At 45.2% G+C, this 23,569-nt stretch overlaps 2 protein-coding genes across 4 annotated transcripts in view; both read right to left on the minus strand.

Moving 5' to 3' along the window:
• Positions 1–336: 336 nt before the first annotated feature.
• Positions 337–4,672, minus strand: asb14b (ankyrin repeat and SOCS box containing 14b). Of its 2 annotated transcripts, XM_055932209.1 has the most exons (11): positions 4,449–4,672; positions 3,622–3,787; positions 3,457–3,512; positions 2,906–3,037; positions 2,671–2,829; positions 2,321–2,566; positions 2,053–2,218; positions 1,617–1,949; positions 1,233–1,434; positions 976–1,129; positions 337–854 (listed from the first exon to the last, which is right to left on the minus strand). In XM_055932209.1, the coding sequence occupies exons 2-11, from the start codon at positions 3,738–3,740 to the stop codon at positions 685–687; spliced, it is 1,737 nt and encodes a 578-aa protein (XP_055788184.1). In that variant the 5' UTR covers positions 3,741–3,787; positions 4,449–4,672; the 3' UTR covers positions 337–684. The 2 variants fall into 2 exon arrangements, with proteins under 2 accessions (XP_055788184.1, XP_055788185.1); XM_055932210.1 differs by having other exon boundaries at positions 1,236–1,434; positions 3,622–4,672.
• A 102-nt stretch (positions 4,673–4,774) lies between these two features.
• dnah12 (dynein, axonemal, heavy chain 12) overlaps positions 4,775–23,569 on the minus strand; it is a 36,929-nt gene continuing 18,134 nt past the window's right edge. The window contains exons 32-72 of one of the 2 annotated variants that reach the window (XM_055932207.1): positions 21,003–21,186; positions 20,674–20,814; positions 20,477–20,560; positions 20,175–20,363; positions 19,912–20,031; positions 19,622–19,810; positions 19,380–19,531; positions 19,102–19,240; positions 16,237–16,403; positions 15,870–16,125; positions 15,364–15,666; positions 15,098–15,276; positions 14,786–14,978; positions 14,457–14,618; positions 14,063–14,257; positions 13,809–13,942; positions 13,455–13,617; positions 12,976–13,233; positions 12,472–12,603; positions 12,294–12,383; positions 11,807–12,189; positions 11,541–11,688; positions 11,096–11,456; positions 10,797–10,989; positions 10,367–10,559; positions 10,102–10,274; positions 9,834–9,974; positions 9,487–9,645; positions 9,217–9,361; positions 8,887–9,037; positions 8,537–8,790; positions 8,301–8,441; positions 7,933–8,070; positions 7,542–7,775; positions 7,135–7,323; positions 6,534–6,637; positions 5,837–6,041; positions 5,584–5,721; positions 5,357–5,448; positions 5,206–5,273; positions 4,775–5,083 (exon numbers count right to left, since the gene is read on the minus strand). In XM_055932207.1, coding sequence (XP_055788182.1) covers positions 4,890–5,083; positions 5,206–5,273; positions 5,357–5,448; positions 5,584–5,721; positions 5,837–6,041; positions 6,534–6,637; positions 7,135–7,323; positions 7,542–7,775; positions 7,933–8,070; positions 8,301–8,441; positions 8,537–8,790; positions 8,887–9,037; positions 9,217–9,361; positions 9,487–9,645; positions 9,834–9,974; positions 10,102–10,274; positions 10,367–10,559; positions 10,797–10,989; positions 11,096–11,456; positions 11,541–11,688; positions 11,807–12,189; positions 12,294–12,383; positions 12,472–12,603; positions 12,976–13,233; positions 13,455–13,617; positions 13,809–13,942; positions 14,063–14,257; positions 14,457–14,618; positions 14,786–14,978; positions 15,098–15,276; positions 15,364–15,666; positions 15,870–16,125; positions 16,237–16,403; positions 19,102–19,240; positions 19,380–19,531; positions 19,622–19,810; positions 19,912–20,031; positions 20,175–20,363; positions 20,477–20,560; positions 20,674–20,814; positions 21,003–21,186 — 7,234 coding nt within the window. In that variant the 3' untranslated portion in view covers positions 4,775–4,889. Of the gene's footprint in view, positions 5,084–5,205; positions 5,274–5,356; positions 5,449–5,583; positions 5,722–5,836; positions 6,042–6,533; positions 6,638–7,134; positions 7,324–7,541; positions 7,776–7,932; positions 8,071–8,300; positions 8,442–8,536; positions 8,791–8,886; positions 9,038–9,216; positions 9,362–9,486; positions 9,659–9,833; positions 9,975–10,101; positions 10,275–10,366; positions 10,560–10,796; positions 10,990–11,095; positions 11,457–11,540; positions 11,689–11,806; positions 12,190–12,293; positions 12,384–12,471; positions 12,604–12,975; positions 13,234–13,454; positions 13,618–13,808; positions 13,943–14,062; positions 14,258–14,456; positions 14,619–14,785; positions 14,979–15,097; positions 15,277–15,363; positions 15,667–15,869; positions 16,126–16,236; positions 16,404–19,101; positions 19,241–19,379; positions 19,532–19,621; positions 19,811–19,911; positions 20,032–20,174; positions 20,364–20,476; positions 20,561–20,673; positions 20,815–21,002; positions 21,187–23,569 lie in introns of those variants that run through there. The other variant, XM_055932208.1, reaches the window with a different exon arrangement.

Consider the following 23,569-nt stretch of genomic DNA (forward strand, 5'->3'; position numbering starts at 1 on the left):
AAAAAGGCATTTGTTTGAATCAGAGTAATATCCATAAATAGTATAGGCCCAATAACACCATGACCTATCCACTTTCAGTCTGACATTTGATATACAGACTGGTGGTATGACTGGGAAATGCTTATTGCGTTTTGGCTGGCCTATTTAATTGAGACCATGCATCCAGAATGACATCTGACAAATGAAAGTCTGCTATAAGAAAAAAAATCTTATTTCCTCAGATTTTTATGCCTTCTCCAATGACGGCATATGATGTGTGCACAACAGGTGACATGGATTTCAATGTTAGTAGATGAAAATAGAATAAGGTTTCTGAACCCAGTTCTAAGACTTCTGTTCAAATGTTTAATGACAAAATACAATTATTATAGATCACAGATAAAAATAGGACATTACACTAAATGTGTAATTCCTTACAAATTCAATAATTATACAAAAATATCATTTTAACCTAACAGGCTTATCCCAGTTGGTTCAGTGACCCACAATGCTCAACCTAGGAGCAACACACATTGTGCTGCCTATGACATAACATGCATTCAGAGTAGGAAAAAAGGGAGAGAATATTGCTTGTTGTTGATCCTCGAGTAGGAACTAAAGAGACACACACTTACAAAAGTAAACAAGGTCCAGACAAACTGATAAGGAACTGGAACTTTCTTAGAGAGTGCCATTATGTTATGATCAATCAGGGCTGCCCCTGCTGTAGATGTCATGCTCTCTGTATCGGAGGTAGTCCTTAAGCCTGGTGGGGAGAGGCATGAAGCTGATGAAGGCTGGGGATCGCAGACGCAGACGGCTCAGGCAGTCCCGGATACGCAGCCGACACAGGTGCTTCAGGCTGCGCACATTCTCTGAGGGGGCATTAGGGTCATGTTTTATTTACCTGGAATTTACTTAGAAATTTGGTCAAATGGTAATTACATAATAATTATTGTGAAAAGGAATCTGTGCAGTGCAGTTCCGTTATAGTACCTTGGATATGGCATATCTCAGGCCACTGTTTCTGTGTCTTCAGGCATTCCTTGAGTTTGACACAGAGGGTGACGTGGTCTGTGTAGTCCAGCATGATGCGCACTACCTGTGCCGAGATGTGTTTCAGCCACTTGACTGTTATCACCTCACAGAACTACAGACAGACAGAAAAAAAGAGACAGAGATAGAGTTTGTAATAACCACATTTACAATGACCACATAATGTTTGTTTTCCTCCTTAGCAATAGTTGTCTAACCACCATGTCTTTGGTGACCGAGGTTGTCCAGGGTGCGTAGTCATGGGAACTGTCTCCATAGGGACAGTCAAAGCAGCGCTGTACATCGTATCCATGGTTGAGAAGCATCCTCAGCATGACCTCATCTTTCAGCGCATACTGCAGTGCTGATGGGAAGTGTGTTGTTTTGACACGAGAATAGTAGCTGGCGTTAGCACCGTACCTGATTGATTGACAAGACCAACAAAATCCATTAGGCCTACATTAACAGTACACAGTAATCAAAAATACACACTACAGGCTAATTCCTCTCACTCACATAACATATTTTACTGTAAAGTATATTGAGATTTTGAAATGCACTTAATTTTATAAAGTTTGATTTGACTTGAGTTTGATTCCTACCTCAGCAGAGTGTTTATAAGCTCATAGTTGCCCAGCCGCAGAGCCACTTGTAGACAGTTGACAGGGTCCTGGTTGACCATGGCCTCAGCCTCCAGCAACAGACGGGTGGACTGGACATCGTTGTTCGATACAGCAAAGTAAAGAGCCGACCTGCGTTCGTCATCGTATTTATTGCGCACGCGTGGGTGCAGCATGAAGTTGGGGTCGTAGCCTGCATTGAGAAGGACCTCCAGGCACTGGGTGTGTCCCCCAGCAGCAGCAGAGTGAAGGGGACTCATACCACTCTTCTTCACTGCCTCCATATTTGTTGCTGAGATCAACCGTTCCAACACCCTGAGGAGAGAGGAGAAGACCTTTCAATATCTGTACCTCCTAACAGCAGAAAAATAAATAAATATAAAAGGGGTATATAAAGTAAAGATCTTTCTCCACTCACAACAGATGCCCGTGGTATGCAGCACGGTGGATGGGTAGGTGCCCACTGTGGTTGGGCATGTCGGGGTCTGCCCCATAGTCCAGCAGCAGAGAGATGATGTCAGGATTACCTGATGCAACCGCCTCAAACAGCACAGAGCCCTCTGTCTGAGACTGCACGCTGGCTCCTGACAGAGTGATAGAGAGAGCGATAGAAAAGGATAGAGAGAGAGGAGAGACAGAAAGTTAATCACTCCATATGGTCCTGACACACACACAGACACACACACCTTTCTCTAGCAGGACCTCCACTACGTTAAGGTGCCCTGTCTCTGCAGCCAGTGCCAGTGGGGTCAGCTTGTCAACATCCCTTGCGTTTGGGTCGGCTCCGGACTGCAGTAGCAGGTTAACAAAATTGTCCAGACCCAGGAGGGATGCCTCATGGAGGGCAGTCCGCTCCAGATCTCCTGTTTGGTCCACCTTGGCATTGCAGCGAAGCAGGAGCGAGGCACAATCATATTGGTCATTTACTATAGCTGTAGGAAATAGGTGACAGAGCAGGAAGAATGGAAGAAGGTTAAAGTTGTGCTCCATAAGCAAAAATCTAAATCTACGGACATCTAAGATATATTTTGAATACCTGCCACGAGTGGAGATTCCTCGTCATCGTTCTGGAGGTCTGGACAGCATCCATTCTGAAGCAGGAACGTAGCGTTTTCCCTCAGACCGCACACTACAGCCAGGAAGAGAGGTGTCTCTCCTTTCAGAGTCCGGCACTGCTCTGCACCCTGGGGGGAATCTGGACACATGGACCTGTATATTACTATCTAGATTTGACCAGGAAAGTCCCTTGAGATATGTCTCTAAACCAGTACCTGAGAAGACGATCTCCAGTATACTTTTCTTCTCCTGCACTGCGGCCTCATGTAACGGGATCCATCCTCTGTCGTCTACTCTGGACATGGCTCCTGGTTGCTCAGCTAACCTTATTATGGCCTCCTCATTACCTAACAGAACAGGAAGACAGGTATGGGTAAATCTCAATAGTCTGACATGGCTACCTCTCCTGTCCTTTTCATTCGGTTGAACTGATGTGTGAGAACTGGACAGGTGAAAGACATTTTCACTTTCTGAAATGAGATGAGACAAGTAAAGGAATTATATTTAGACTATTGAGATGCATCCGAAGACCAGAACTGTTATTCATCGCTGGGCCCTCCAGTATCCTGCACTGCAACAGTGCCAAAGTCAATAGACTAGCTGTAACCTCTATGGCAGTGCTGTCATATCCCTCCATCTTATTCCACCTCTGACTCAACTCCACACACACCATATAGGGGCCAGACAATCTATGAGACCGGAAAAGAGATGATCACACATAGCAGAAGTCATTAAGGAGTTAAGATAAGGAAAAAGCCATGCTCACCTTCCTTTATCACTGTAAAGATCTCATCAGGATCACCTTCAGGGCCTGCAGGATCACTGGGTGAAATATATGTATAAACACGGAATCACTTGGATATTCCACAGCTAACCCATGTGGTATACACAGAATTAAGCAGCAGGTATTTTGCCATTTAAGAGGTCTTACTTAGGGAGTGAGCCTTTGTGCTTGTTGTATTTCAGAAGGCTCTGTTCAATCATGTACTGTGTGACCTTGTCCTCTTCTGGTTGGTCAAAAACATATCCTGCCTCTGTCTCTGAGTTCATCTGTCACTCCAGGAAGGGTCAACTCACCAGGAAACTACTAACTTGAGCTGGGGAGACATTATGTTAAGAACCTTCATTCTCATTCTCTGTTCAACTACTGGTATTTTAAAGGGGCAACATGTTACCTACCAGGGCAGGGACCATACACATGACCAGCCAGCAGCCTCAAATACCAACAGGACCTCGGCAGACATTTCATAGACAACAGTAAAACTGGAGAGCATTGCAGCCATGTTGCACACTGTCATTTTTGTGAGTTTGTGCTGACTATCATTTCACATACATAGAAAACAAGACAATACATTGATACATTACAGTATATTTACATGCTTAATGGTTGTGTTCTGCTTGAAATAGCTGCCCCAGTTCTCTGCAGTGGCGTGACTTTGATGATGACAGTATAGTATAATAAAGGCTAAACAAGGCATGGGTTGGTGCATTATATGTGTGGCTGTAGTGTTGGGTATTGCACATTGAAAACTACATCAGCCTTTATAGGGAACTGTGGATAAAGCCTTTAGAATTAAAAAAGCTATTATTCAACAGTTATCAAGCCACTTACTGTAAGTTGAGCATGCAATGGCCACTCCAAGTTCAACAATTACATGGCACCATATCACACCCTTTCAGATGAACAATGGCATTCAGGCACCACACCATTCCATCCTTAAACCTCCCAGAGGATTATGTCTTTTGTTTTCTCTTTACCTTCAGTCAACAGGCTGTTTCTCCGATGGCCTCACAATCTTCAGTGGGTTAATCACACTAAGCTTCCAAAGCATGTCTATGTATATCTCCCCAGCTATTTATATCTGATCACGGGACCTTCCCACCCTGCACCTGGCTCTGACCCACTGAGCACACTGCAACTCTACCCACAGCTCAACTGATTGACACAAACGCACACGCACACACACACCTCCCAGTGGCCATAGGCAGGTATCACATACTATAGGTCTGCTATGGTCCTAATCAGGTGTTGTGTGTATGTATTCCCACTCAACAGACCTAAACAAAACCAACAGCCACACAAGTTACATCAAAGTATTTTTTATATGATTAAAGTGAATAGAGAATCCACCAGGGAGCGAAGTCTCGGTGTAACGACATAAAGTTAAATAGCGTGTCCTTCCCTACTCCTCAGTGTCCTCAGTCATCCAACTGGCAGAGCATGGCCACGCCTCTCTTGATCCAGTGCTGAGGGCGCTTGCTGGTGGGCAGCATCATGGTGATGACAAAGTTGGTAGAGTGGCCTGTGGTGGACAGGGTACCCTTCCTCTCGCTGGTCTTATACAGCGGACACACATACAGGGTCTGGGGAAGGTCACTGCCTTTCTTCTCCGCTGGAGAGAGAGAGTGAGGGAGAGAGAGAGAATATAACAGAGGGAAGTCAGAGAGAGAGAGAGAATAACAGAGGGGAGTCAAAGAGGAAGAGAAGTGCATAGAGAATGAGAGACAAACTTACTTGGTTTGATCCAGATGATGGGGACTGTATCAAAAAGAACCTTGGGATGCTGCTCAGCCAGGACTCCACTGTGAGTGGGAGAGATCAGTCTCAGTTCACTGCACTCTCTGGTATCATTTAAAGAATAGCCTTGTTTGAGAGAGTCGTCTACCTATTCTTGTCCCAGCGAGCGCCGTCAAGAAACAGACCGTGGATGTAGACCCCGTCCTCAGGAGAGGAGTTTGAGGTGTCGATGGGAAGAACCTGTTCCCAATGAGAGGGAAGGAAGACTGATCAAAACAGACAAACAAGAGGAAGAGGGGCCTTTTTAAGGAATAACTTGTTTACAACAATGCCTCAAAAAAACAAAGTCTCTTCTAATTCAGCTGTTTGCGTGACCTGGAAGTGGAAGCAGAGCAGGTCGATGGGGATGGAGTATTTCCTGGCGTAGTTCTGCATGGCCCCGGTCAGAAAGGCCTGGGTGAAGAAGAACCCAGACAGCCAGAAGACATGGGGCTTGTTGCTCTCATACCAGTCCTGCAGGGGGCAAAGAACACATTAGTAAACAAAACCAAACTGTTTCCTCTTCATGAGAAAACAAAATACATGCCGATGATGGATTTAAAAACAATACTGAGGCTAATCGACTGACCTGCAGGAACTTGAGCTTGGCAAGGAAGTCTGTGATGTAGCTGCCCAGGGGTTTGAGGCTGGGGTAGGAGCGTTTAGCCCACTTCTCTGGCAGCTTGCCCACCATCAGGCTGCCTGACAGGGCCTCCAGCTCAGCATCCATCACCACCAGGCCCTTGATGGCCTTCAGCAGGTTCTGCAGGCTCACACGGATCGTAACTGCCAACCTGGAAGACAAGACAGTGATATGATCCTATTGTGGGTTTTGGTAATTTACATTAAGATCTACATCAGAATTGAGTTGTTTTTCTGAGGTGTGTTTTTTTGGGTGTGTGATCAAATCAAATCAAGTTTATTTTATATAGCCCTTCGTACATCAGCTAATATCTCGAAGTGCTGTACAGAAACCCAGCCTAAAACCCCAAACAATGCAGGTGTAGAAGCACGGTGGCTAGGAAAAACTCCCTAGAAAGGCCAAAACCTAGGAAGAAACCTAGAGAGGAACCAGGCTATGAGGGGTGGCCAGTCCTCTTCTGGCTGTGCCGGGTGGAGATTATAACAGAACATGGCCAAGATGTTCAAAATGTTCATAAGTGACAAGCATGGTCAAATAATAATCAGGAATAAATGTCAGTTGGCTTTTCATAGCCGATCATTAAGAGTTGAAAACAGCAGGTCTGGGACAGGTAGGGGTTCCATAATGAGATGAGATGACATACGTGTTGTAGCGCTCCATCTCCTGCACCAGTACAGTGTTCATGCTCTCTTCATACAGAACAGGGTACTTCAACAGAGCAGCCTCGATGTCAAAGTTAGCTGGAAGCTACAAGAAACAGACAAGTGACTTAACTGACCACCTGCTCTGATTCTCAGTACCTTAGCACACATACACTCACTCATGCACACACCCACACATATACAGTACATTCATGCTACACACACACACATCACAACTGCTGCTACAAGACTCTTGTTATACTGCTCAATTTATACACTGCCCCCTCCCCTTGACCAATACACATGTAAATATTGGGCTATAAATTGTGCCTTCCTGTATTATACTTTTGCGAAAATGTTTATTATATTCTACTGAGCCATTTACTTTATGTTTGTATTCTTTTATTTTATTATTTTTTATTGTTGTTGCATTGTGAAGAAGGAACCTAAAATAAGCATTTCGTTGGACGATGTGTACCATGCGTATCCCGTTCATACGACTAATAAAACTTGAAACAAACTTAAAATAATTTATTCGGATGACAAATATATCGGGGGAAAAGGCAGTACATTTCAGCAGTACAATGACTGGTTTGGCTTTACCTTGGTGAGGATGTCATTGGCTATGTCGAAGAGGGTGTTGTCTCCCCCGGAGCTGGCTCCTCCTTTGGCCCCTCCTCCCTGGGTGAGGAGCAAGGAGTCAAACAGCTGCTTGGTCTGCTGCAGGTCCTTGGAGATGTCCACGTTCTCATGCATCCCAAACACTTCCGGGTGCTGGAGGAACGGAAGGTTCTGAAGACATCAACACAAGATGGAAAACATGATGGAACGCATGAATGTGAGCCATGCGGCATCCTGCAAGGTTCCATTCTGGGTCCAATTCTCTTCACTTTGAACATGGTAATGTTATCAGACAGAATGGTATTGATTCTGATAGCTTTGCTGACAACACACAGCTGTACACCTGATTAATTAATGTCTCATTCCTTCCCTGTCTAACTCCTGCTCACCCGTATGAACTCGATGTAGTCCTCGTAGTTGGACTTTGGCGGGGCGTAATACTTTCCGCTGGGGGAGAAGGTGTAGCGGGGGTTCTCGATGATGTCCTTGTTGTAGAAGTCAGCCAGGATGGTCATCAGGAGCCTCCTGTCCCAATCGTCAGTCACACGGCCCCCATAGTTACACTCCCCTGTCAGGTAGGTGATGGCCTCCATCGGCACCTGATCGTACTCCCTCACAAACAGCTGGAGGAGGAGGAACACAAACAACAGGGTGAGAGAGGGGAACCACACAATCTGCAATCACATATATTTATATTCAACAACCACATTAAGACCACAGTCTTTTAAAAATGACAATCTCTCTCAAATACTCCAGCCCTGAGTTGATGTGTGTTACTACCTGTAGTTGTCTGATACTGATGCGCAGATCAGACTCGTTGAACCCATAGGGGATGTTCCAGCCCAGAGGACCAAACTTCTTCCTCTCCTGTACCAGAGCGTGGAAGAAGCAAACCCCATACAGCAGCTTCTCCCACACCTAGAAACAACCAGAGGAACAATCAGCGCAGCGTTTGTGTGTGTGTGTGTGGGTGTGTGTGTAATAAAATAAATAATAATAATAATATTTGCTTTGTATAGGTGGCCCCGGGAATCAAAAACACTATCCTGGCATTTCAAGAACACTATCCTGGCATTACTCTACCAACTGAGCTACAGAGGACTATGTGTGTGTGTGTCTGTGTGTGTGTGAACCATGTCACCACTCACCAGTTCTTTGTCCATGCAGGCGTTGAAGAAGTCCTGGTCTGAGACGGGGTCTGACAGGTAAGACTGCAGCAGGTTGAGCCTGAGACCTGTGGGCGGCTCGTTGGTCATCTTCACCCCATTCTGCAGGATAGTCACTGGGAACTGACACAGGGAAGAGGGTTATGAATCAACATGATGGATGCCGGTCATCCTATTGTATACTGGTTGACCAGGCTGGATGCAGTGTTGTACCCTACCTTGGGCGAGGGGTAGCTGGTGAGCCACAGTCGGAATTCTGGGTGGCAGGTCTCTGGACTAAAGTCCTCACAGATCTTCTCCAGGGTGGACATCCAGGAGACGGCCAAGTGGCAGTTCTGCAGGCACACCCAGGTGCCCTCCTTCATGGCCGAGCGGATCATCTTGGCAGCGATGGGGCCCTGGCCCTGGCCCAGGGAGATGGACTGGAACTTGGTGCCACCCATGCTCTTGTCGTTGGCAAACTTCAGCAAGCCTGGAAGAGAGGGGTGGGGTGGAGCCATTTTACATATCAAACAAAAGCAGTAGCAGGTTTGAGGTATGTGTATGAGATCAGTCGGGTACTACTTACTGGCCATGGGGTCGGCTCCAGGAGATAGCACAAACACCAGAGGGATGGTGGAGTTGGAGTCTGTGTAGCTCTTACTCAGGTCAAAGGGAGGCGGCTCCACAAACTTCTTCCCAAGTTTGTCAGTCACATAGTTTGTGATGGCCGGCACAATCTGGAAACATAAGGAGTAGCATACAACAGTAAGCATACATGCAAACATATGATATGTCCGCACACACACACCTATATCTACATTCAGCATCCTCTGTATTGATTTTTGAGTGTCCTCTTTGCATTGACTTTAAGTGGACAGCAAAAGTAAATAGGGATTGGCTTATTTCTCTCTCTAACCTTGTCTGGCCTGAGACAGCGGTAAATGATCATCTTCTGCAGGTCATTGAGGCAGTCACACCAGGGCTTAGGCAGATTGGTGTTATAGGGCTCTTTGCTATCATAGATGACCAAGAATTTATCTGGGATCTTGATGAAGCTCTCCCTATGAGAATCACAGAGAAGGACGACATATTCCATATTTGAGTATTAGCAGAAACAAAACACTGAATAAATCAGTAATCCTCCAAACCAAAAAGAGGCAAGCTCAGCAGTTTGTCTATGTCATACTTGAGTCCCTTGAGGTTGGGCAGGTGGCTGGCCCGGCAGATCTCGTCCCAGCTTTTGTCCTGCAGCCAGTGGGGGTCTGGGTTGGGGACGTTGTTCTGCAGACCCACCCCTCCAGTCAGCAGGAACATAAAGTCACCATATTCTATTTCCTTCTTCGCTCTGAGAAACCCCCCTCCCAAAAAACAGACACTTGTCAGACACAAACAATCACGTTTATCCCACCTTATCTTAAATAGCATGCTTAAAGACAATTTTATTTTAATAAATAAATCACTTCACTCATTTCACAAAAATCCATTTTAAATGTTTGACCTAGTACTGGTCCTCAGTGTGTGGTAAGGACTTACAGGAGGAGGTTGGAGCAGAGGAGGAATGAGAAGAGCAGTTTGTCCTTCTCAAACAGGGAGCGACACACGTTACAGTACAGGTTGAAGGTGAAGTGGTCGATGAGGTACCTCAGCCTTTTCTCTAGGATCTTGGACTTGTTACTGAAACACAGATGCCATGTGTTACCTAGGACACAAAGGAGCTTTGGTCTAACTGTACATCATATTCATTAACCAGTGACTCATGAGGTCTAAACCCTTGTTATCTGTGTAGGAGCATGTTTCTCACCTGTCCTGTATGGAGTTGATGTAGAGGTTGACAAACCAGCTGAGGGAGTACTGGTACATGGGGTCTATGTTGGCCAGGTCAGCGATGCTGAAAAACAGGATGGAGGAGTGCTTGGCGATGGCTCTGTAGCCCTCCCTAGACTCTGCTATCTTGACCTCTGTCTTCTCAGCAATCTGTGGGTTGGGAGATGGGGTAGAAGTTAGACTAGATCTCATTCTAATTGGCTTTCAACACATTTTGACTGTTCTTCCAGTGTGTTCCAGACCTGCTGTTTCTTGGAGATCTCGTTGGACATGATCTTGGCCGAGTCGAGGACCTGGATGGCGCTCTCATCCTCCAGGATGTTCCCCTCGGACGACGACAGTGTCTCCAGGATCTTGTCCTCGATCTCCTTCAGGACCTTCTTATTGGATGCAGACTGCAGAATCAGGGCGTTCCGCTCCTCCTCCAACTCCGGCCTGCAGAGAGAGACATGATGAGGTCAGGGGTTAGTCGTCTAGATTTATATCTTCATCATATACAGTCACAGTGCGATTGGTCATAAACAGATCAATGCTTTTTGTGCAGTCTGTGCTGTATCTGGTAGACAGGTTAAGAGTTTATGTTATAAGTTCATTACTGGAAAATGATCCACTATAAATAACGATAGATCTGCACAGCATAGCGAGTAGTGTAGCGTGTGTTGCAACACACACCTCTCCTTGGCGACCACAATGCCCAGCAGCTGGTCCTCAAGGCCCTCAGGGGTGATCATGAAGTTGAGCAGAGACACCTTGGTGGCCAGCTCCGGAAGGTAGTGGGGGTTCCGCAGCTTAGTTGTGATGTAGAACCGGAAGTCACAGGAGTACTCAATTACACTCTCCCCCAGCCGGATACAGTCCATGCCCCCTGGATGACACAAACAAATAGTATGTAATCAAATGACACCAGTATGTAAAGATAAATCCTTGCACATGATATGATGTTCATCAAAGCGTGCCGTCCTGTTCGGTACCTTGTTTAAAAGTCTGTTTGAGCAGCAGGGGCTCCAGCGAAGGGTCCAGCTCCTCCCCTACGTTCTCCAGCAGCAGAGGGGTCCCGAACTGGATGCAGTTCTCCAGGGTTCTCATGTAGTCTCCGTCCGTCAGCTTGATCACGCTCAGGTTGTTGTCCTTCTCAGAGTTCTTCACCCATTTGTTGGCCTGGCCCTGGGGGTCTATCATCAGGGGCCACCGGCGGGAGTTGCTGACAATGACCCCGTTGTCTATGGAGAAGCTGTCGGTGGGCAGGCCTGAGATGTTCCACGCCCGGATCTTTATGGGGTCTCCCAGGGTCTTACTCAGGGAGAAATCATCTGATGACGGAATGTTCTTAGACTGGAGGGTAGGAATAAATAACAAGATTAAGATTGGTGACAATGAATTGGTGTTGAGCTGAGGTGCTGCTGTATGTGCCTGTACCTTGCAGAGCTTGGTCCATATCTTGGCACAATTCTGTCTGAAAGCAGCAGTGAAGGCTCCAAGGTAGGCGATGACGCCAGCTGAGATGAGCACGTCACCGGTCAGGTTATCATAGGTGTTCTGAAGGTCATCTGCTGCTTTGGACCACCTGTAGAGGGAAAGCACACACAGTCCCTCAGGACATAGCAAAGACCTCAGGTACTAATGGCCTACACAAACCATTTGAAACAATCAATTTATTTAATAATCTCCATCATCCAGAGCACCTGGTCTTCTCTCCTCCTAGGCCTCCGATGAGTTTCTCGGCTCTCTCCAGTTTGCGGGCACACAAGTCCACCTGGAACTCCAGTTGGGCCTTCTCCTCAGTCTTCTCCTCAAAGGTCTTCTGCAGCAGGGCCAGACGGTCCTCCACCTCCTTCAACTCAGCTCTCTTCTGGTTCAGCAGAGACATGGTGGTGGCCAGAGACAGCTGAGCCTCGGCCAGGCCGGCTTTCTTAGGGGCCACTACCTTGGCCACTCTGTCGTAGATCTCCATGGCAGTGACCCACTTGCACAGGCCCTCGGCGGCAGAGGAGGCCTTGGCCACTTTGGTGGGATCAAAGTCAGGATTAGTCATGTACTCACTGCGGATCTTTTGCATCACAGGGACCTAGCCGGGAAAAGAGAAGAGAGTCAATTAAAAAGTATATAGATTTACATTGACACTTCAGTTTAAATGCAATTCAACACATTTGTTTTTTCACAGGGACTCACAGGGATGTTGTCCTTGTCGTACTCTTTCAGGTCTCGTAGGAAATTCATGTCTCCAAGAAGCTTTTTGCTCGGACCCCAGTAGTCAAGAATCTGTTCAAGTGGTAAGAAAACATAATTAAACATATAAGCAAACACATTTTATTTAATAAATGAAAAAAGAGGTAGAGCAGTTCCTGACCTTCTGTCCAGTCCCAGCAGGATCAACAATTTTATCAGGTTTCAGCTCCTTCATCACACACACGGCCGCCATCACCAGCTTTACCCCCGACGGAGGGCTCTTCATCGACTTCACGATGGTCACGTCAGAGGGCTGAGAGGGAAGAGAGATAAGATCATACTTTGTCTGTTTGCTTTGTGCAAGTCTCCTTTCAATCCCCTTTGGTAATCCCCTGTGCAGGGCAGGCTGATCTCTGTTTGATCAGAATCCCAAGAGCGTTGGACCAGCAACTGAAAGGTCACTGGTTCAAATCCTGAGCAGGCAAGTTGGAAAAATCTGCCGTTCTGCCCTTGAGCAAGGCACTTAACCCCCAACAACAACTGCTCCCCGGACGCCGATGATGCTGATGTCGATTAAGACAGCTCCCCCCCGCACCTCTCTGATTCAGAGGGGTTGGGTTAAATGCAGAAGACACAATGCAATCAGTTGTGCAACTGACAAGGTATCCCCCTTTCCCTTCCCTACCTTCAGGGTGTCCAGGGCTGAGAGGGCCATCTCCAGGGCAGGTATGGCCTCTGCCAGGTCACTCTCACACTCGTTCTTCAGGGCCTGGGCCTCATTGGCCTTCAGAGTGGCAGCCTCCTCGTCCACACGCACCACCTTACTCTTGGCCTCCACCTGCACTGACTCTACCTCTAACACCTTCATCATCTTGGTGTTGTCTATCTTGGCCTGCTCCAGTTTAGGCTGCAAGTCCACCAGCTCCTTCTTCATCTCACTCACCTACACAACAGATCATACTCATGAGGGACAGAGCTAAGGCTGAGCACAGTGTAATGCAAAGGGGTGAACGCAGACACATCAAAGGTTCAAGAACACTTGATTCAAGTTGCCTTAGGTCTCAAGTCACAGTACATAATGAGGCAACAAACCATGACACACACAATCCACATAGATCCCTACATTCATGTTGTAGCAAGATAAAAACAATCGGTTTGATGTACCTGAGACTCAGCGAAGGCCAGTTTGTCCAGGCCGTTGGTGTACCTCTTCTTGGCCTTCATGACCATGTCTCTCTTCTGGGTGAGCAGCTGACGGAACGCAGCGATCAACTCCAGGTAGGAGGTGGGTGTCACGTAGTTATGGCGACCCAGCTCCGAAAGGAACCTGGGAACAACAACATCCTCAGCTATCGTGCGATAAATATGTAATGGATCTGTCCTTGATTTTAGTCTGTTTTGATAAAGTCATTCAAATGGAATTGCTGTGTTTCTTTTGTCATCAATAACTTCTGTAGCATGAGAAGAGAATATCTGATATCTGTGTTAAATTAGATTGAAAGGAAGAGTTAAATGTACTTGTGAGAGAGCTGGATGGCGGAGGTGTGGAAGGTCTTGCAGATGGGCATGACCTCCTGTCTCTCATGCTCACTCATCTCCAACGACTCCAGGAACTTGTTGGCCACGCGCTCCAGCGCCTCCTCTGGCCAAGGCTGGGAGATGCAGTTCAGAGAGGAGGTGAGGGAAGTTGATAAGCAAAAGATTGTTGATATTACTTCATTAGTATACAGTGTAAGCCATCAGATTCAATAGGTTTTGTACTGCCTCTGTACCTGGAACCAGTCGATGGTGCAGCAGTTGATGAGGGAGGGGAACTGGCGTAAACGGTTGCGGAAGGCCTCTCCTATAGGACTGAAGGCCACTATGATGTGCAAGTTTTCCCTGCAGCGTGACACAAAGTAGGCAAACAGGGCCAGGGGGCTGAACTCCACACTCTTATTGCCAGCCTGGGCGATAGGCCGCACCGCCTGGGGAGAGAAAGGGAGCAGGCCGAGGTTGCTATGATTATTCCTCTCACTCACAACACTCACTGTGAATGCTTCTGCTTAGATAATGTGATGATATAAAAAAAAAAGGGCAGTAACCCCAGCAACTCCAACCTCAACCATAGCCTAACTCTAATAAGCCAAAGCCTATTATCCATCTGACTGGTCTATGAAAACCTACCTCCATGATTTCCGCCTTCTCGTCCGTGGCGAACAGGTTGGGCACCTCTCCTGTGTTCAGGACACTGTCCACATCCTCCAGGAAGGCCTCCTCCTTGATCTGAGAGTCAGTTAGCAGAAATACCGTCTTCTGACCCTTCACCCCTGCACTCTTCAGCAGGAGCTGCAGCACAGGAAAAAGCAAACAATCAGAAAAATGATATGGAACACACACAACAAATATACCAGCCCAAGTCCTCTAGTGACAACTCTTCAATTATCTGTAGACTGATGCCATTCCAGTCCAACCTGGCCTGGAATAATCTCTATGTTAATGGTCTAAAGTCTGACCTTGAGGTCGTCCCTCCACTCGTTCAGGCCGTAGCTCTTGGAGATCTCTGGCTGGAACAGGGTCATCTTGGCCATGGAGGTGGCAAGGCGGGTGATGGATTGGCGTCCACTGCCCCCCACCCCCACCAGCAGGGCATTGCCCCCTGGCTGCTTCAGCACACGGCTGATACGAGACAGGTGCTCCAGCACGTAGCTAAACGCAAATGGACAAAAACAGAGTCATACTCAGTTTTCCAGTGATTGTAGCTAACCTCTCATTCTGTGCTGCTTATAAAAACCCAAACCCTGGAACTTGACGTTAAAGGCCTTTACCGAAAGATGACAAGGTTCATGCGGTTCTTGTGTGTCTGGTTGTACTCATCCAGACAGAGCTCCACCACCTGGCCGAAGCTCTCCATGGAGGGCACCTCAGAGTACAGACGATCATTGTCCTCCAGGTCAGGGTTCATGTAGTCCCCAAACAGCAGGTTACGCATGTCCTCCTCACGCGGCTAGTGACAGGGAACACAGGAACCTCATCACCACAACTAAACAACAGTAAACAAACTACCATCAAAAAGAACATCTCCTGTACTTACTGCCTTGTTGCTTGTAGCCTTCAGGTGGTCAAACACCTGCTCAAAGTTCTCCTTGAAGTGGTCCCTGACGATGTCATTCATTAGGAGGTAGAGCCAGGCGCGGTCCTGGTCATCCACCAGACGGTCGTAGTATACGCGGAACACCTCATGGACAAAGAGGCGGACCATGGTGCGTTTGTTCTCCAGGGATTCCTTCTTGAGGAGAAGGCAACCCTGCACCACGCGGCTAAAATCGCGCAGGTTGAACGTGTAGTGGGACTTCGCTGGCGTGGGGAGCAGGTTGTCCATGGCCTTCTTGTAGACCTTTTGAGAGACGTGGGCGAAGCATTAGGCAAGAAGAGAAACGGAAAGTGAAATAACTTGATTTTACATGGTTTAAAAAGAGTCAGAACGAAGTGTGAAGAGCAACAATCACACTTTTTTACTCTCGTATATGATTAAATCTAGTGGGTTTTATGCTTGTGGAAATAAAATAACTACCCATGTAATCTCCTGAACCTTCTCACCTCCATAGTGGCGGCCACTATCTGGTTGCCCACGGTGAAGTAGTCTGGCGGGAACTCGTTGTTGCGGAGGTAGAAGGCCACCACGTTGGAGAAAATGCGCACCATGGTGTCGTCACTGAAGGCGTTGATGCTGGTGATGTTGAAGTGCCGCAGGAAGCGCGGCGTCACCGCGTTCCTCCCGCCACCAGGAGGCCCCATAGCTGAGATCAGCTGCAGGTCCACCAGGGTGATCTTAGTGGTGTCCTTCAGGTCATACCTGGGAAGACAGTGAAAGTAAACTTTAAAGACATGATAAGTTCCAGGTATGTCACTGATCATTATAGCCTAAAGCAAGATATGATGGCATTGTAATGTAGTAGTCTCTAACCAGTTGCCATGGTCAAAGTATTGGCGTAGGAGTTCCACGGGAGGCTGTGCCCCAAACTGCTCCAGGGCAGGCATGTTCATGTCATCCACAAATATGACACACTTCTTCCCCATGGGGGGGCCAAACACCCCCTTCCTCCTCTTGTCCAGCCTGGACATGATGATGTTCTACAAACAGTGGAAGAATATATTGTATAAACAGTGAGCTCCAAAAGTATTGGGACAGTGCCACATATGATTATTTTGGGGATTTGAAATGACTATGAGGTTAAATTGCAGACTGTCAGCTTTAATTTGAGGGTATTTTCATCCATATCGGGTGAATCAGAAGCATTGGGCCAAATTCACTGATATACGTATTAAAGTAGTAAAAAGTTCAGTATGTGGTCTTATATTCATAGCACGCAGTGACTAGATTAAGCTTGTGACTCTACAAATGTGTTGGATGCATTTGCTGTTTGTTTTGGTTGTGGTTCAGATACTTTTTTGTCCAGTAGAAATGAATGGTAAATAATGTATTGTGTTATTTTGGAGTCACTTTTCCTGTAAATACGAGTAGAATATGTTTGTAAATGCTTCTACATTAATGTGGATGCGACCATGATTACAGATAATCTTGAATAAATTGTGAATAATATTGAGTGAGAAGGTTAGACGCACAAATATCATACCCCCTCCAAAATGGTAACTTCCCATTATTGTAATAGTGAGAAGTTAGCATGTCCTGGGGGTATGATATGTGCGTCTGTAAAGTTCTCACTTATCATTATTCACGATTCATTCAGGATTATCTGTAATCATGATAGCATCCACATTAATGTAGGACAAAATACTTAATTTTTACTACTTTAATACACATAATTTGGGATCCCTATACACAAAAAGTGTGGTACTTTCTAAAGGGTTCACCTGATATGGATGAAAATACCCTCAAATTAAAGCTGACAGTCTGCACTTTCACCTCATAGTCACTGTGTCATTTCAAATCTAAAGTGCTGGTGTACAGAGCCAAAACAAAGCTAACTGTGTGTACACACATAAATATATATACATATATATATATACACACACACACACACTACCGGTCAAAAGTTTTAGAACACCTAATCATTGAAGGGTATTTCTTTATTTTTACTATTTTCTACATTGTAAAATAATAGTGAGGACATCAAAATTATGAAATAACACAAGGAATCATTTAGTAACCAAAAAAGTGTTAAACAAATCAAAATATATTTTATAATTGTCATTCTTCAAATAGCCACCCTTTGCCTTGATGACAGCTTTGCACACTCTTGGCATTCTGTCAACCAGCTTCATGAGGTAGTCACCTGGAATGTATTTCAATTAAAGGTGTGCCTTCTTAAAAGTTAATTTGTGGAATTTATTTCCTTCTTAATGTGTTTGAGCCAATCAGTTGTGTTGTGAAGAGGTAGGGGTGGTATACAGAAGATAGCCCTATTTGGTAAAAGACCAAGTCCATAGAACAGCTCAAATAAGCAAAATTGTCCTGTCATTGTCCTGTTGAAAAACAAATGATAGTCCCACTAAGCCCAACCAGATGGGATGGCGTGTCGCTGCAGAATACTGTGGTAGCCATGCTGGTTAAGTGTGCCTTGAATTCTAAATACATCACAGACAGTGTCACCAGCAAAGCACCCTCACACCTCCTCCTCCATGCTTTACGGTGGGAAATACACATGCGGAGATCATCCGTTCACCCGCACCGCGTCTCACAAAGACACGGTGGTTAGAATCAAAAATTTCCAATTTGGACTCCAGACCAAAGAACACATTTCCACCGGTCTAAAGAAGGCCAGCATCCCAGAGTCACCTCTTCACTGTTGACGTTGAGACTGGTGTTTTGCGGGTACTATTTAATAAAGCTACCAGTTGAGGACTAGTGAGGCGTCTGTTTCTCAAACTAGACACTCTAATGTACTTGTCCTCTTGCTCAGTTGTGCACCGGGGCCTCCCACTCCTCTTTCTATTCTGGTTAGAGACAGTTTGCGCTGTTCTGTGAAGGGAGTAGTACACAGCGTTGTACGAGATCTTCAGTTTCTTGGCAATTTCTTGCATGGAATAGCCTTCATTTCTCAGAACAAGAATAGACTGATGAGTTTCAAAAGAAAGTTCTTTGTTTCTGGCCATTTTGAGCCTGTAATCGAACCCACAAATGCTGATGCTCCAGATACTCAACTAGTCTCAAGAAGGCTAGTTTTATTGCGTCTTTAATTAGCACAACAGTTTTCAGCTGTGCTAACATAATTGCAAAAGGGTTTTCTAATGATGAATGAACCTTTTATGATTATTGATAAACTTGGATTAGCTAACACAACGTGCCATTGGAACACAGGAATGATGGTTGCTGATAATGGGCCTCTGTATGCCTATGTAGAAATCTGTTGTTTCCAGCTACAATAGTTATTTACAACATTAACAATGTCTACACTGTATTTCTGATCGATTTGATGTTATTTTAATGGACTTTTTTTTTTTTTTTCTGTGAAATGAATTGAGTATCCAGTGATCAGACGTGATCAACAGAGATCATGTTTCATACAGATCTGCTATCTTAATTTGATCACTCTGTTGTCACAGACAATGTTCCTGCATAGCAGGAAAGGCAAATTGTAGTGTATTCAATGTTTAAAAAGGCTTTTAAAGTTTGTAATTTCCACTTTAAAAAATGTCAGACTTGATTTGCCCTAACAAAAAATGTATCAAACCCTACAAAAAAAAAAAAAAACTCCATGAATTATAATCCACATAATCATTCACATTGCCTGTTGCTGCAGGATTATTTTCCTGCTGCGAGAAACAGGGTCAAATTAAGATAGCGCATCTGTAGCTCTTCATTGTTCACCTGGCTCTGGTTAGCGCTGGTGCGTGCTGAGAAGTTGATGAAGAAAGGCAGGTAGCGGTCCTTGTCCAGGTTGTTCATGAGTTTCTCCTTCACGTACACAGACTTCCCCGTCCCAGTGGGCCCCACAAACAGCAACGGCCTTCACAGAGAGACATATGATCAGTGGCTGTTTTACAATATAACGCATCAACTGAATATTATGATCTTTGAAACCACAATGCAAGTGCGTAAACACAAATTACATCCCCATTAGTCTGGGTGTGTTGACACACGCTTACACTCCATAGTCAATGCAGAGGTCCATGAGGTAGGTGTATCGGACCGTGTCTATGGTGGGGACGATGATATCCTGCACTTTGGTGTTCTTGTCCCCCAGATTGATGTTCTTGATCGAGTCAGTCCAGTGCACCCAGCGACCTTTCCCTTTAAACTGTGAAAAAAATATTATGTATTTTCATAGAACCTGAAAAATACTGTTTTACACGGCAGAAGCCTTATTGACCAGTGGAATGTTACAGACCTCGTAGTAATAGTCGTAGACCAGACCCTTCTCATCGTGGGGACATTCCCATTTGGACACGGAAGCGGGGATGGGGTGGTTGTCTGCCTTCCCTAAGATGATGTCTCTGAGGTACTCATCAAACCTCTTCCTGCTGTCCGTATCACAGCTGCCCCCCACCGACCACACCAGGGAGAAGGCAAAGGCTGCCTGCCACAGAAAAAGAGATGGAGTTGAGCTGAGTATGTTGATTTCTGTCATTTCAATTCAGTATAGCCACGCACAGCAGTACTTTGTTTAAAATCTCTTACCATGACCCATGTCCGTATGTTTTTGTTACCCGTGTCCTCCTTCAAAGGTTGGGTGAGCAGCATTTCAAAGAGCCGAGTCAGGGACACCACTGTGTTGCTGTTGCTGGTGGTGACAACCTCCTAGAACATATGAAAGCAATCAGACATGTTATAGAGCTTGTAAACCATAAATATATATATATACTGTGGTGCAGGGCAATAGCCGATATACAGGATCAAACTCCAATTGATGCTTCTGGACTTAAAGCTTGAGGTCCACCCACCCTGCATTGTTTGCGTAGCATCCTGAGGGAGGGTGGCAGGAGCCAGTGGAAGAGCTCCATGAGCAGGCCTGTGTTGTCTGGAGCCTGCAGGGGCTCTGGCAGGGTGTTGATCCAGGAGGTCACCAGGGGTTCCCAGCCCAGCTGAGAGGGCTCCATGTAGATCATACCACACCTGCTCACTGTCGCCGGCTGGGGAGGGGAGGGATAGATTTACAGATTACCGATTCGTGAAACATACTGTTGTTGGACAAAATAAGAAGTCTACCTGTACCTGCAAGTGTGTTGATGGCTTGTTGACTTACAGAGGCCTGAGACAGGTCCATGGCTTCAAAGATTAGACTCATCTGATTGGACATCTGGATGATCTCTCCACTCATCAAGCACAGCTGTGGGAGAGAAGGAAGCATACAGCAAGTAGTTACAGTTGCTTTATGCATCCTCCTGGTATGTCATTAAGTCATTATATTGGATGATATTTGTTGTGGACTCATATTCTTGCCTTCTTGTTGTCGTCGAGCACAGTGTTCATGCTCTCAATCCACAGTGTGTCTATAGGCCCGTCGAACACCACCCACTTACGGTCCGGGGTCTCCGACGACGCAAACTCACGAAACGTGTTGGCCACAATCCCATCTGCCCACTGAGCAACACCAACAGAGACAGGGAGAGAGAAAAGAAAAAACTCAAACACAATGTAAGACACAATCCAAAACAGCAAAACCATTGGTGTAAAGAAATAAAAATAACAGTATTGATATTGAAAGATAGTCTGAATATATAATTGTAATGATGTGAGAGGAATATGAATATTCCAGGGTTGAGCCCCACCTCGTGGGAGACTGGGTCAAACTCTCCAAAAAGCTGTCCCATGGTGATGGCCTTGGGGTTGACCGTACGGTAGAGGACCCTCTCCTCCTCATTGTAACCCCTGTCGTTCATCAGGGTCAGGGTGTCGGCCAGGACGTGGAGGACTTTGGTCTTACCAGCAAACGGCTCTCCAACCAGCATAAATCTGAGATACACACCAGTAGGGGCAATGCAAAAATTATTCAAAACAATATTCCACTTAACATTATCTTCTATCATCATCGATCATTTAACATGTATTTATTATATATATATCTTAAACTTTGCATTGTTGGAAAAGGACCCGTAAGTAAGCATTTCACTGTTAGTCTGCACCTGCTGTTTACGAAGCATGCAACAAATAAAATGGGATTTGAACATGTAGGTACCGGTGAAGCCATGTCGGTTCTTTAAAATGACAGTGAATCAGGAGGATGTCACTACTTGACACCAACAAACACCCCATAATATCTGGCCCCCTGCCCTTCCTAAATTGTGGCATTGAACAGTTCAGCAGACTTTTAGCCCTCCATAACTGGCTACGAGACTATCGTAGCTCTGTGGGTGTAACAATTATTGACAATTTTGATACCTTCTGGAAACAAAGCTTGTTTTATAAGGACGGGATCCACCCAAATCATTTGGATCCTTTCACAGCATTATAATTCTGCGTTGAGACAATGACTTCTCAATAACCCAAGCCCAGCTCAGTTAATCCCTACCATTGTGTCGCTGAGTTGTCATAATGCTTCAGCAAATGTACATTATACAAGGGGAGTTGGTAGACATACTGTAAGTAACCTAATTTATGTCCCTCTAACTGCCCTGAATGTCTCTGCTGATCACACAGATAGTGTATGCAGTAATCAGTAGCCTATGAACCATTGATACTGTTAGCACTGAGGCGGTGTTCCCTAGTAGGAAGTCCACTGTGTGCAGCTCACCCTGCACTAACATAAATAACATGAGCATGTCAACCTCTGCTAAGCTTCCCAGTAAAGCAATAAAAACAATCAAGTATTTCAGAAAAGTGCTAAAAAATAGCCCACATTAACATATGTAGCTTAAGAAACAAGGTTCATGAAATCAATAATTTGCTAGTAACAGATTACATTTATATTCAGACAATCTCTGAAACTCACTTAGATAATATATTTGATAGTGGTAGCAATACATGGTTATAAGATCTACATAAAATACAGAAATGCCAAAGGTGGATGTGTGGCTGTTTATATTCAGAACCGCATTCCTGTAAAGCTTAGAGAGGATCTCATGTTAAAAACTGTTGATGTAATATGGCTACAGGTTCATCTGCCTCACCTAAAGCCCATTCTTGTGGGAAGCTGCTATAGACCACCAAGTGCTAACAGCCAGTATCTGGATAACGTGTGAAAGGCTTGATAATGTATGTGATATCAACAGAGAGGTATATTTTCTGGGTGATTTAAATATCGACTGGGTTTCATCAGGCTGCCCACTCAAGAGAAAGCTTTAAACTGTAACTAGTGCCTGCAACCTAGTTCATGTTATCAGTCAACCTAGCAGGGTAGTTACAAACAGCACAGGAATGAAATCATCAACATGTTTTGAAAACATCTTTACTACTGCTGCAGAAACTTGCTTTAAAGCAGTATCCAAATCTATAGGATGTAGTGATCACAATATAGTAACCATATCTAGGAAAACAAAAGTTCCAAAGGCTGGGCCTAATATAGTGTATAAGAGGTCATACAATAAGTTTTGCAGTGATTCCTATGTTGTTGATATTGAGAATATTTGTTGGTCCGTGGGATGTAATGAGGAGCAACCAGACGCTGCACTTGACACATTTATGAAATTGCTTCTCCCAGTTACTAATAAGTATGCACCCATTAAGAAAATCACTGTAAAAATGGTTAAATCCCTGTGGATTGATGAGGAATTGAAAAATTGTATGGTTGAGAGGGATGAGACAAAAGCTATGGCAAAAAAGTCTGGCTGCACAACCGATTGGCACACATACTGCAAATTGAGAAAGCATGTGACTATACTGAAAAAGAAGAAGAAACGACACCATGAAACAAAGATAAATGACAAAGAATTATAGCTTTAGAGCACCTTAAATGAAATTTTGGGCAAAAAGGCAAACTCAGCTCCATCATTCATTGAATCAGATGGCTCATTCATCACAAAACCCACTGATATTACCAACTGCTTTAATGATTTTTTCATTGGCAAGATTATCAAACTTAGGCATGCCAGCAACAAAAGCTGACACTGCACATCCCGAGTGGCGCAGCGGTCTAAGGCACTGCATCTCAGTGCTAGAGGCATCACTACAGGCTCTGGTTCGATTCCAGGCTGTATCACAACCAGCCGTGATTGGGAGTCCCATAGGGAGGCGCACAATTGGCCCAGTGTCGTCCAGGTTAGGGGTTTGGCCGGGTTAGGCTGCCATTGTAAATAAGAATTTGTTCTTAACTAACTTGCCTAGTTAAATAAGGTTAAATAAAAATAAAAAGTATATCTGACCAAATTATGAAAGACAAGCATTATGATGTAGAATTACA

The sequence above is a fragment of the Salvelinus fontinalis genome, chromosome 8 (genome assembly GCF_029448725.1).
Source record: "Salvelinus fontinalis isolate EN_2023a chromosome 8, ASM2944872v1, whole genome shotgun sequence".
Taxonomy (NCBI): domain Eukaryota; kingdom Metazoa; phylum Chordata; class Actinopteri; order Salmoniformes; family Salmonidae; genus Salvelinus; species Salvelinus fontinalis.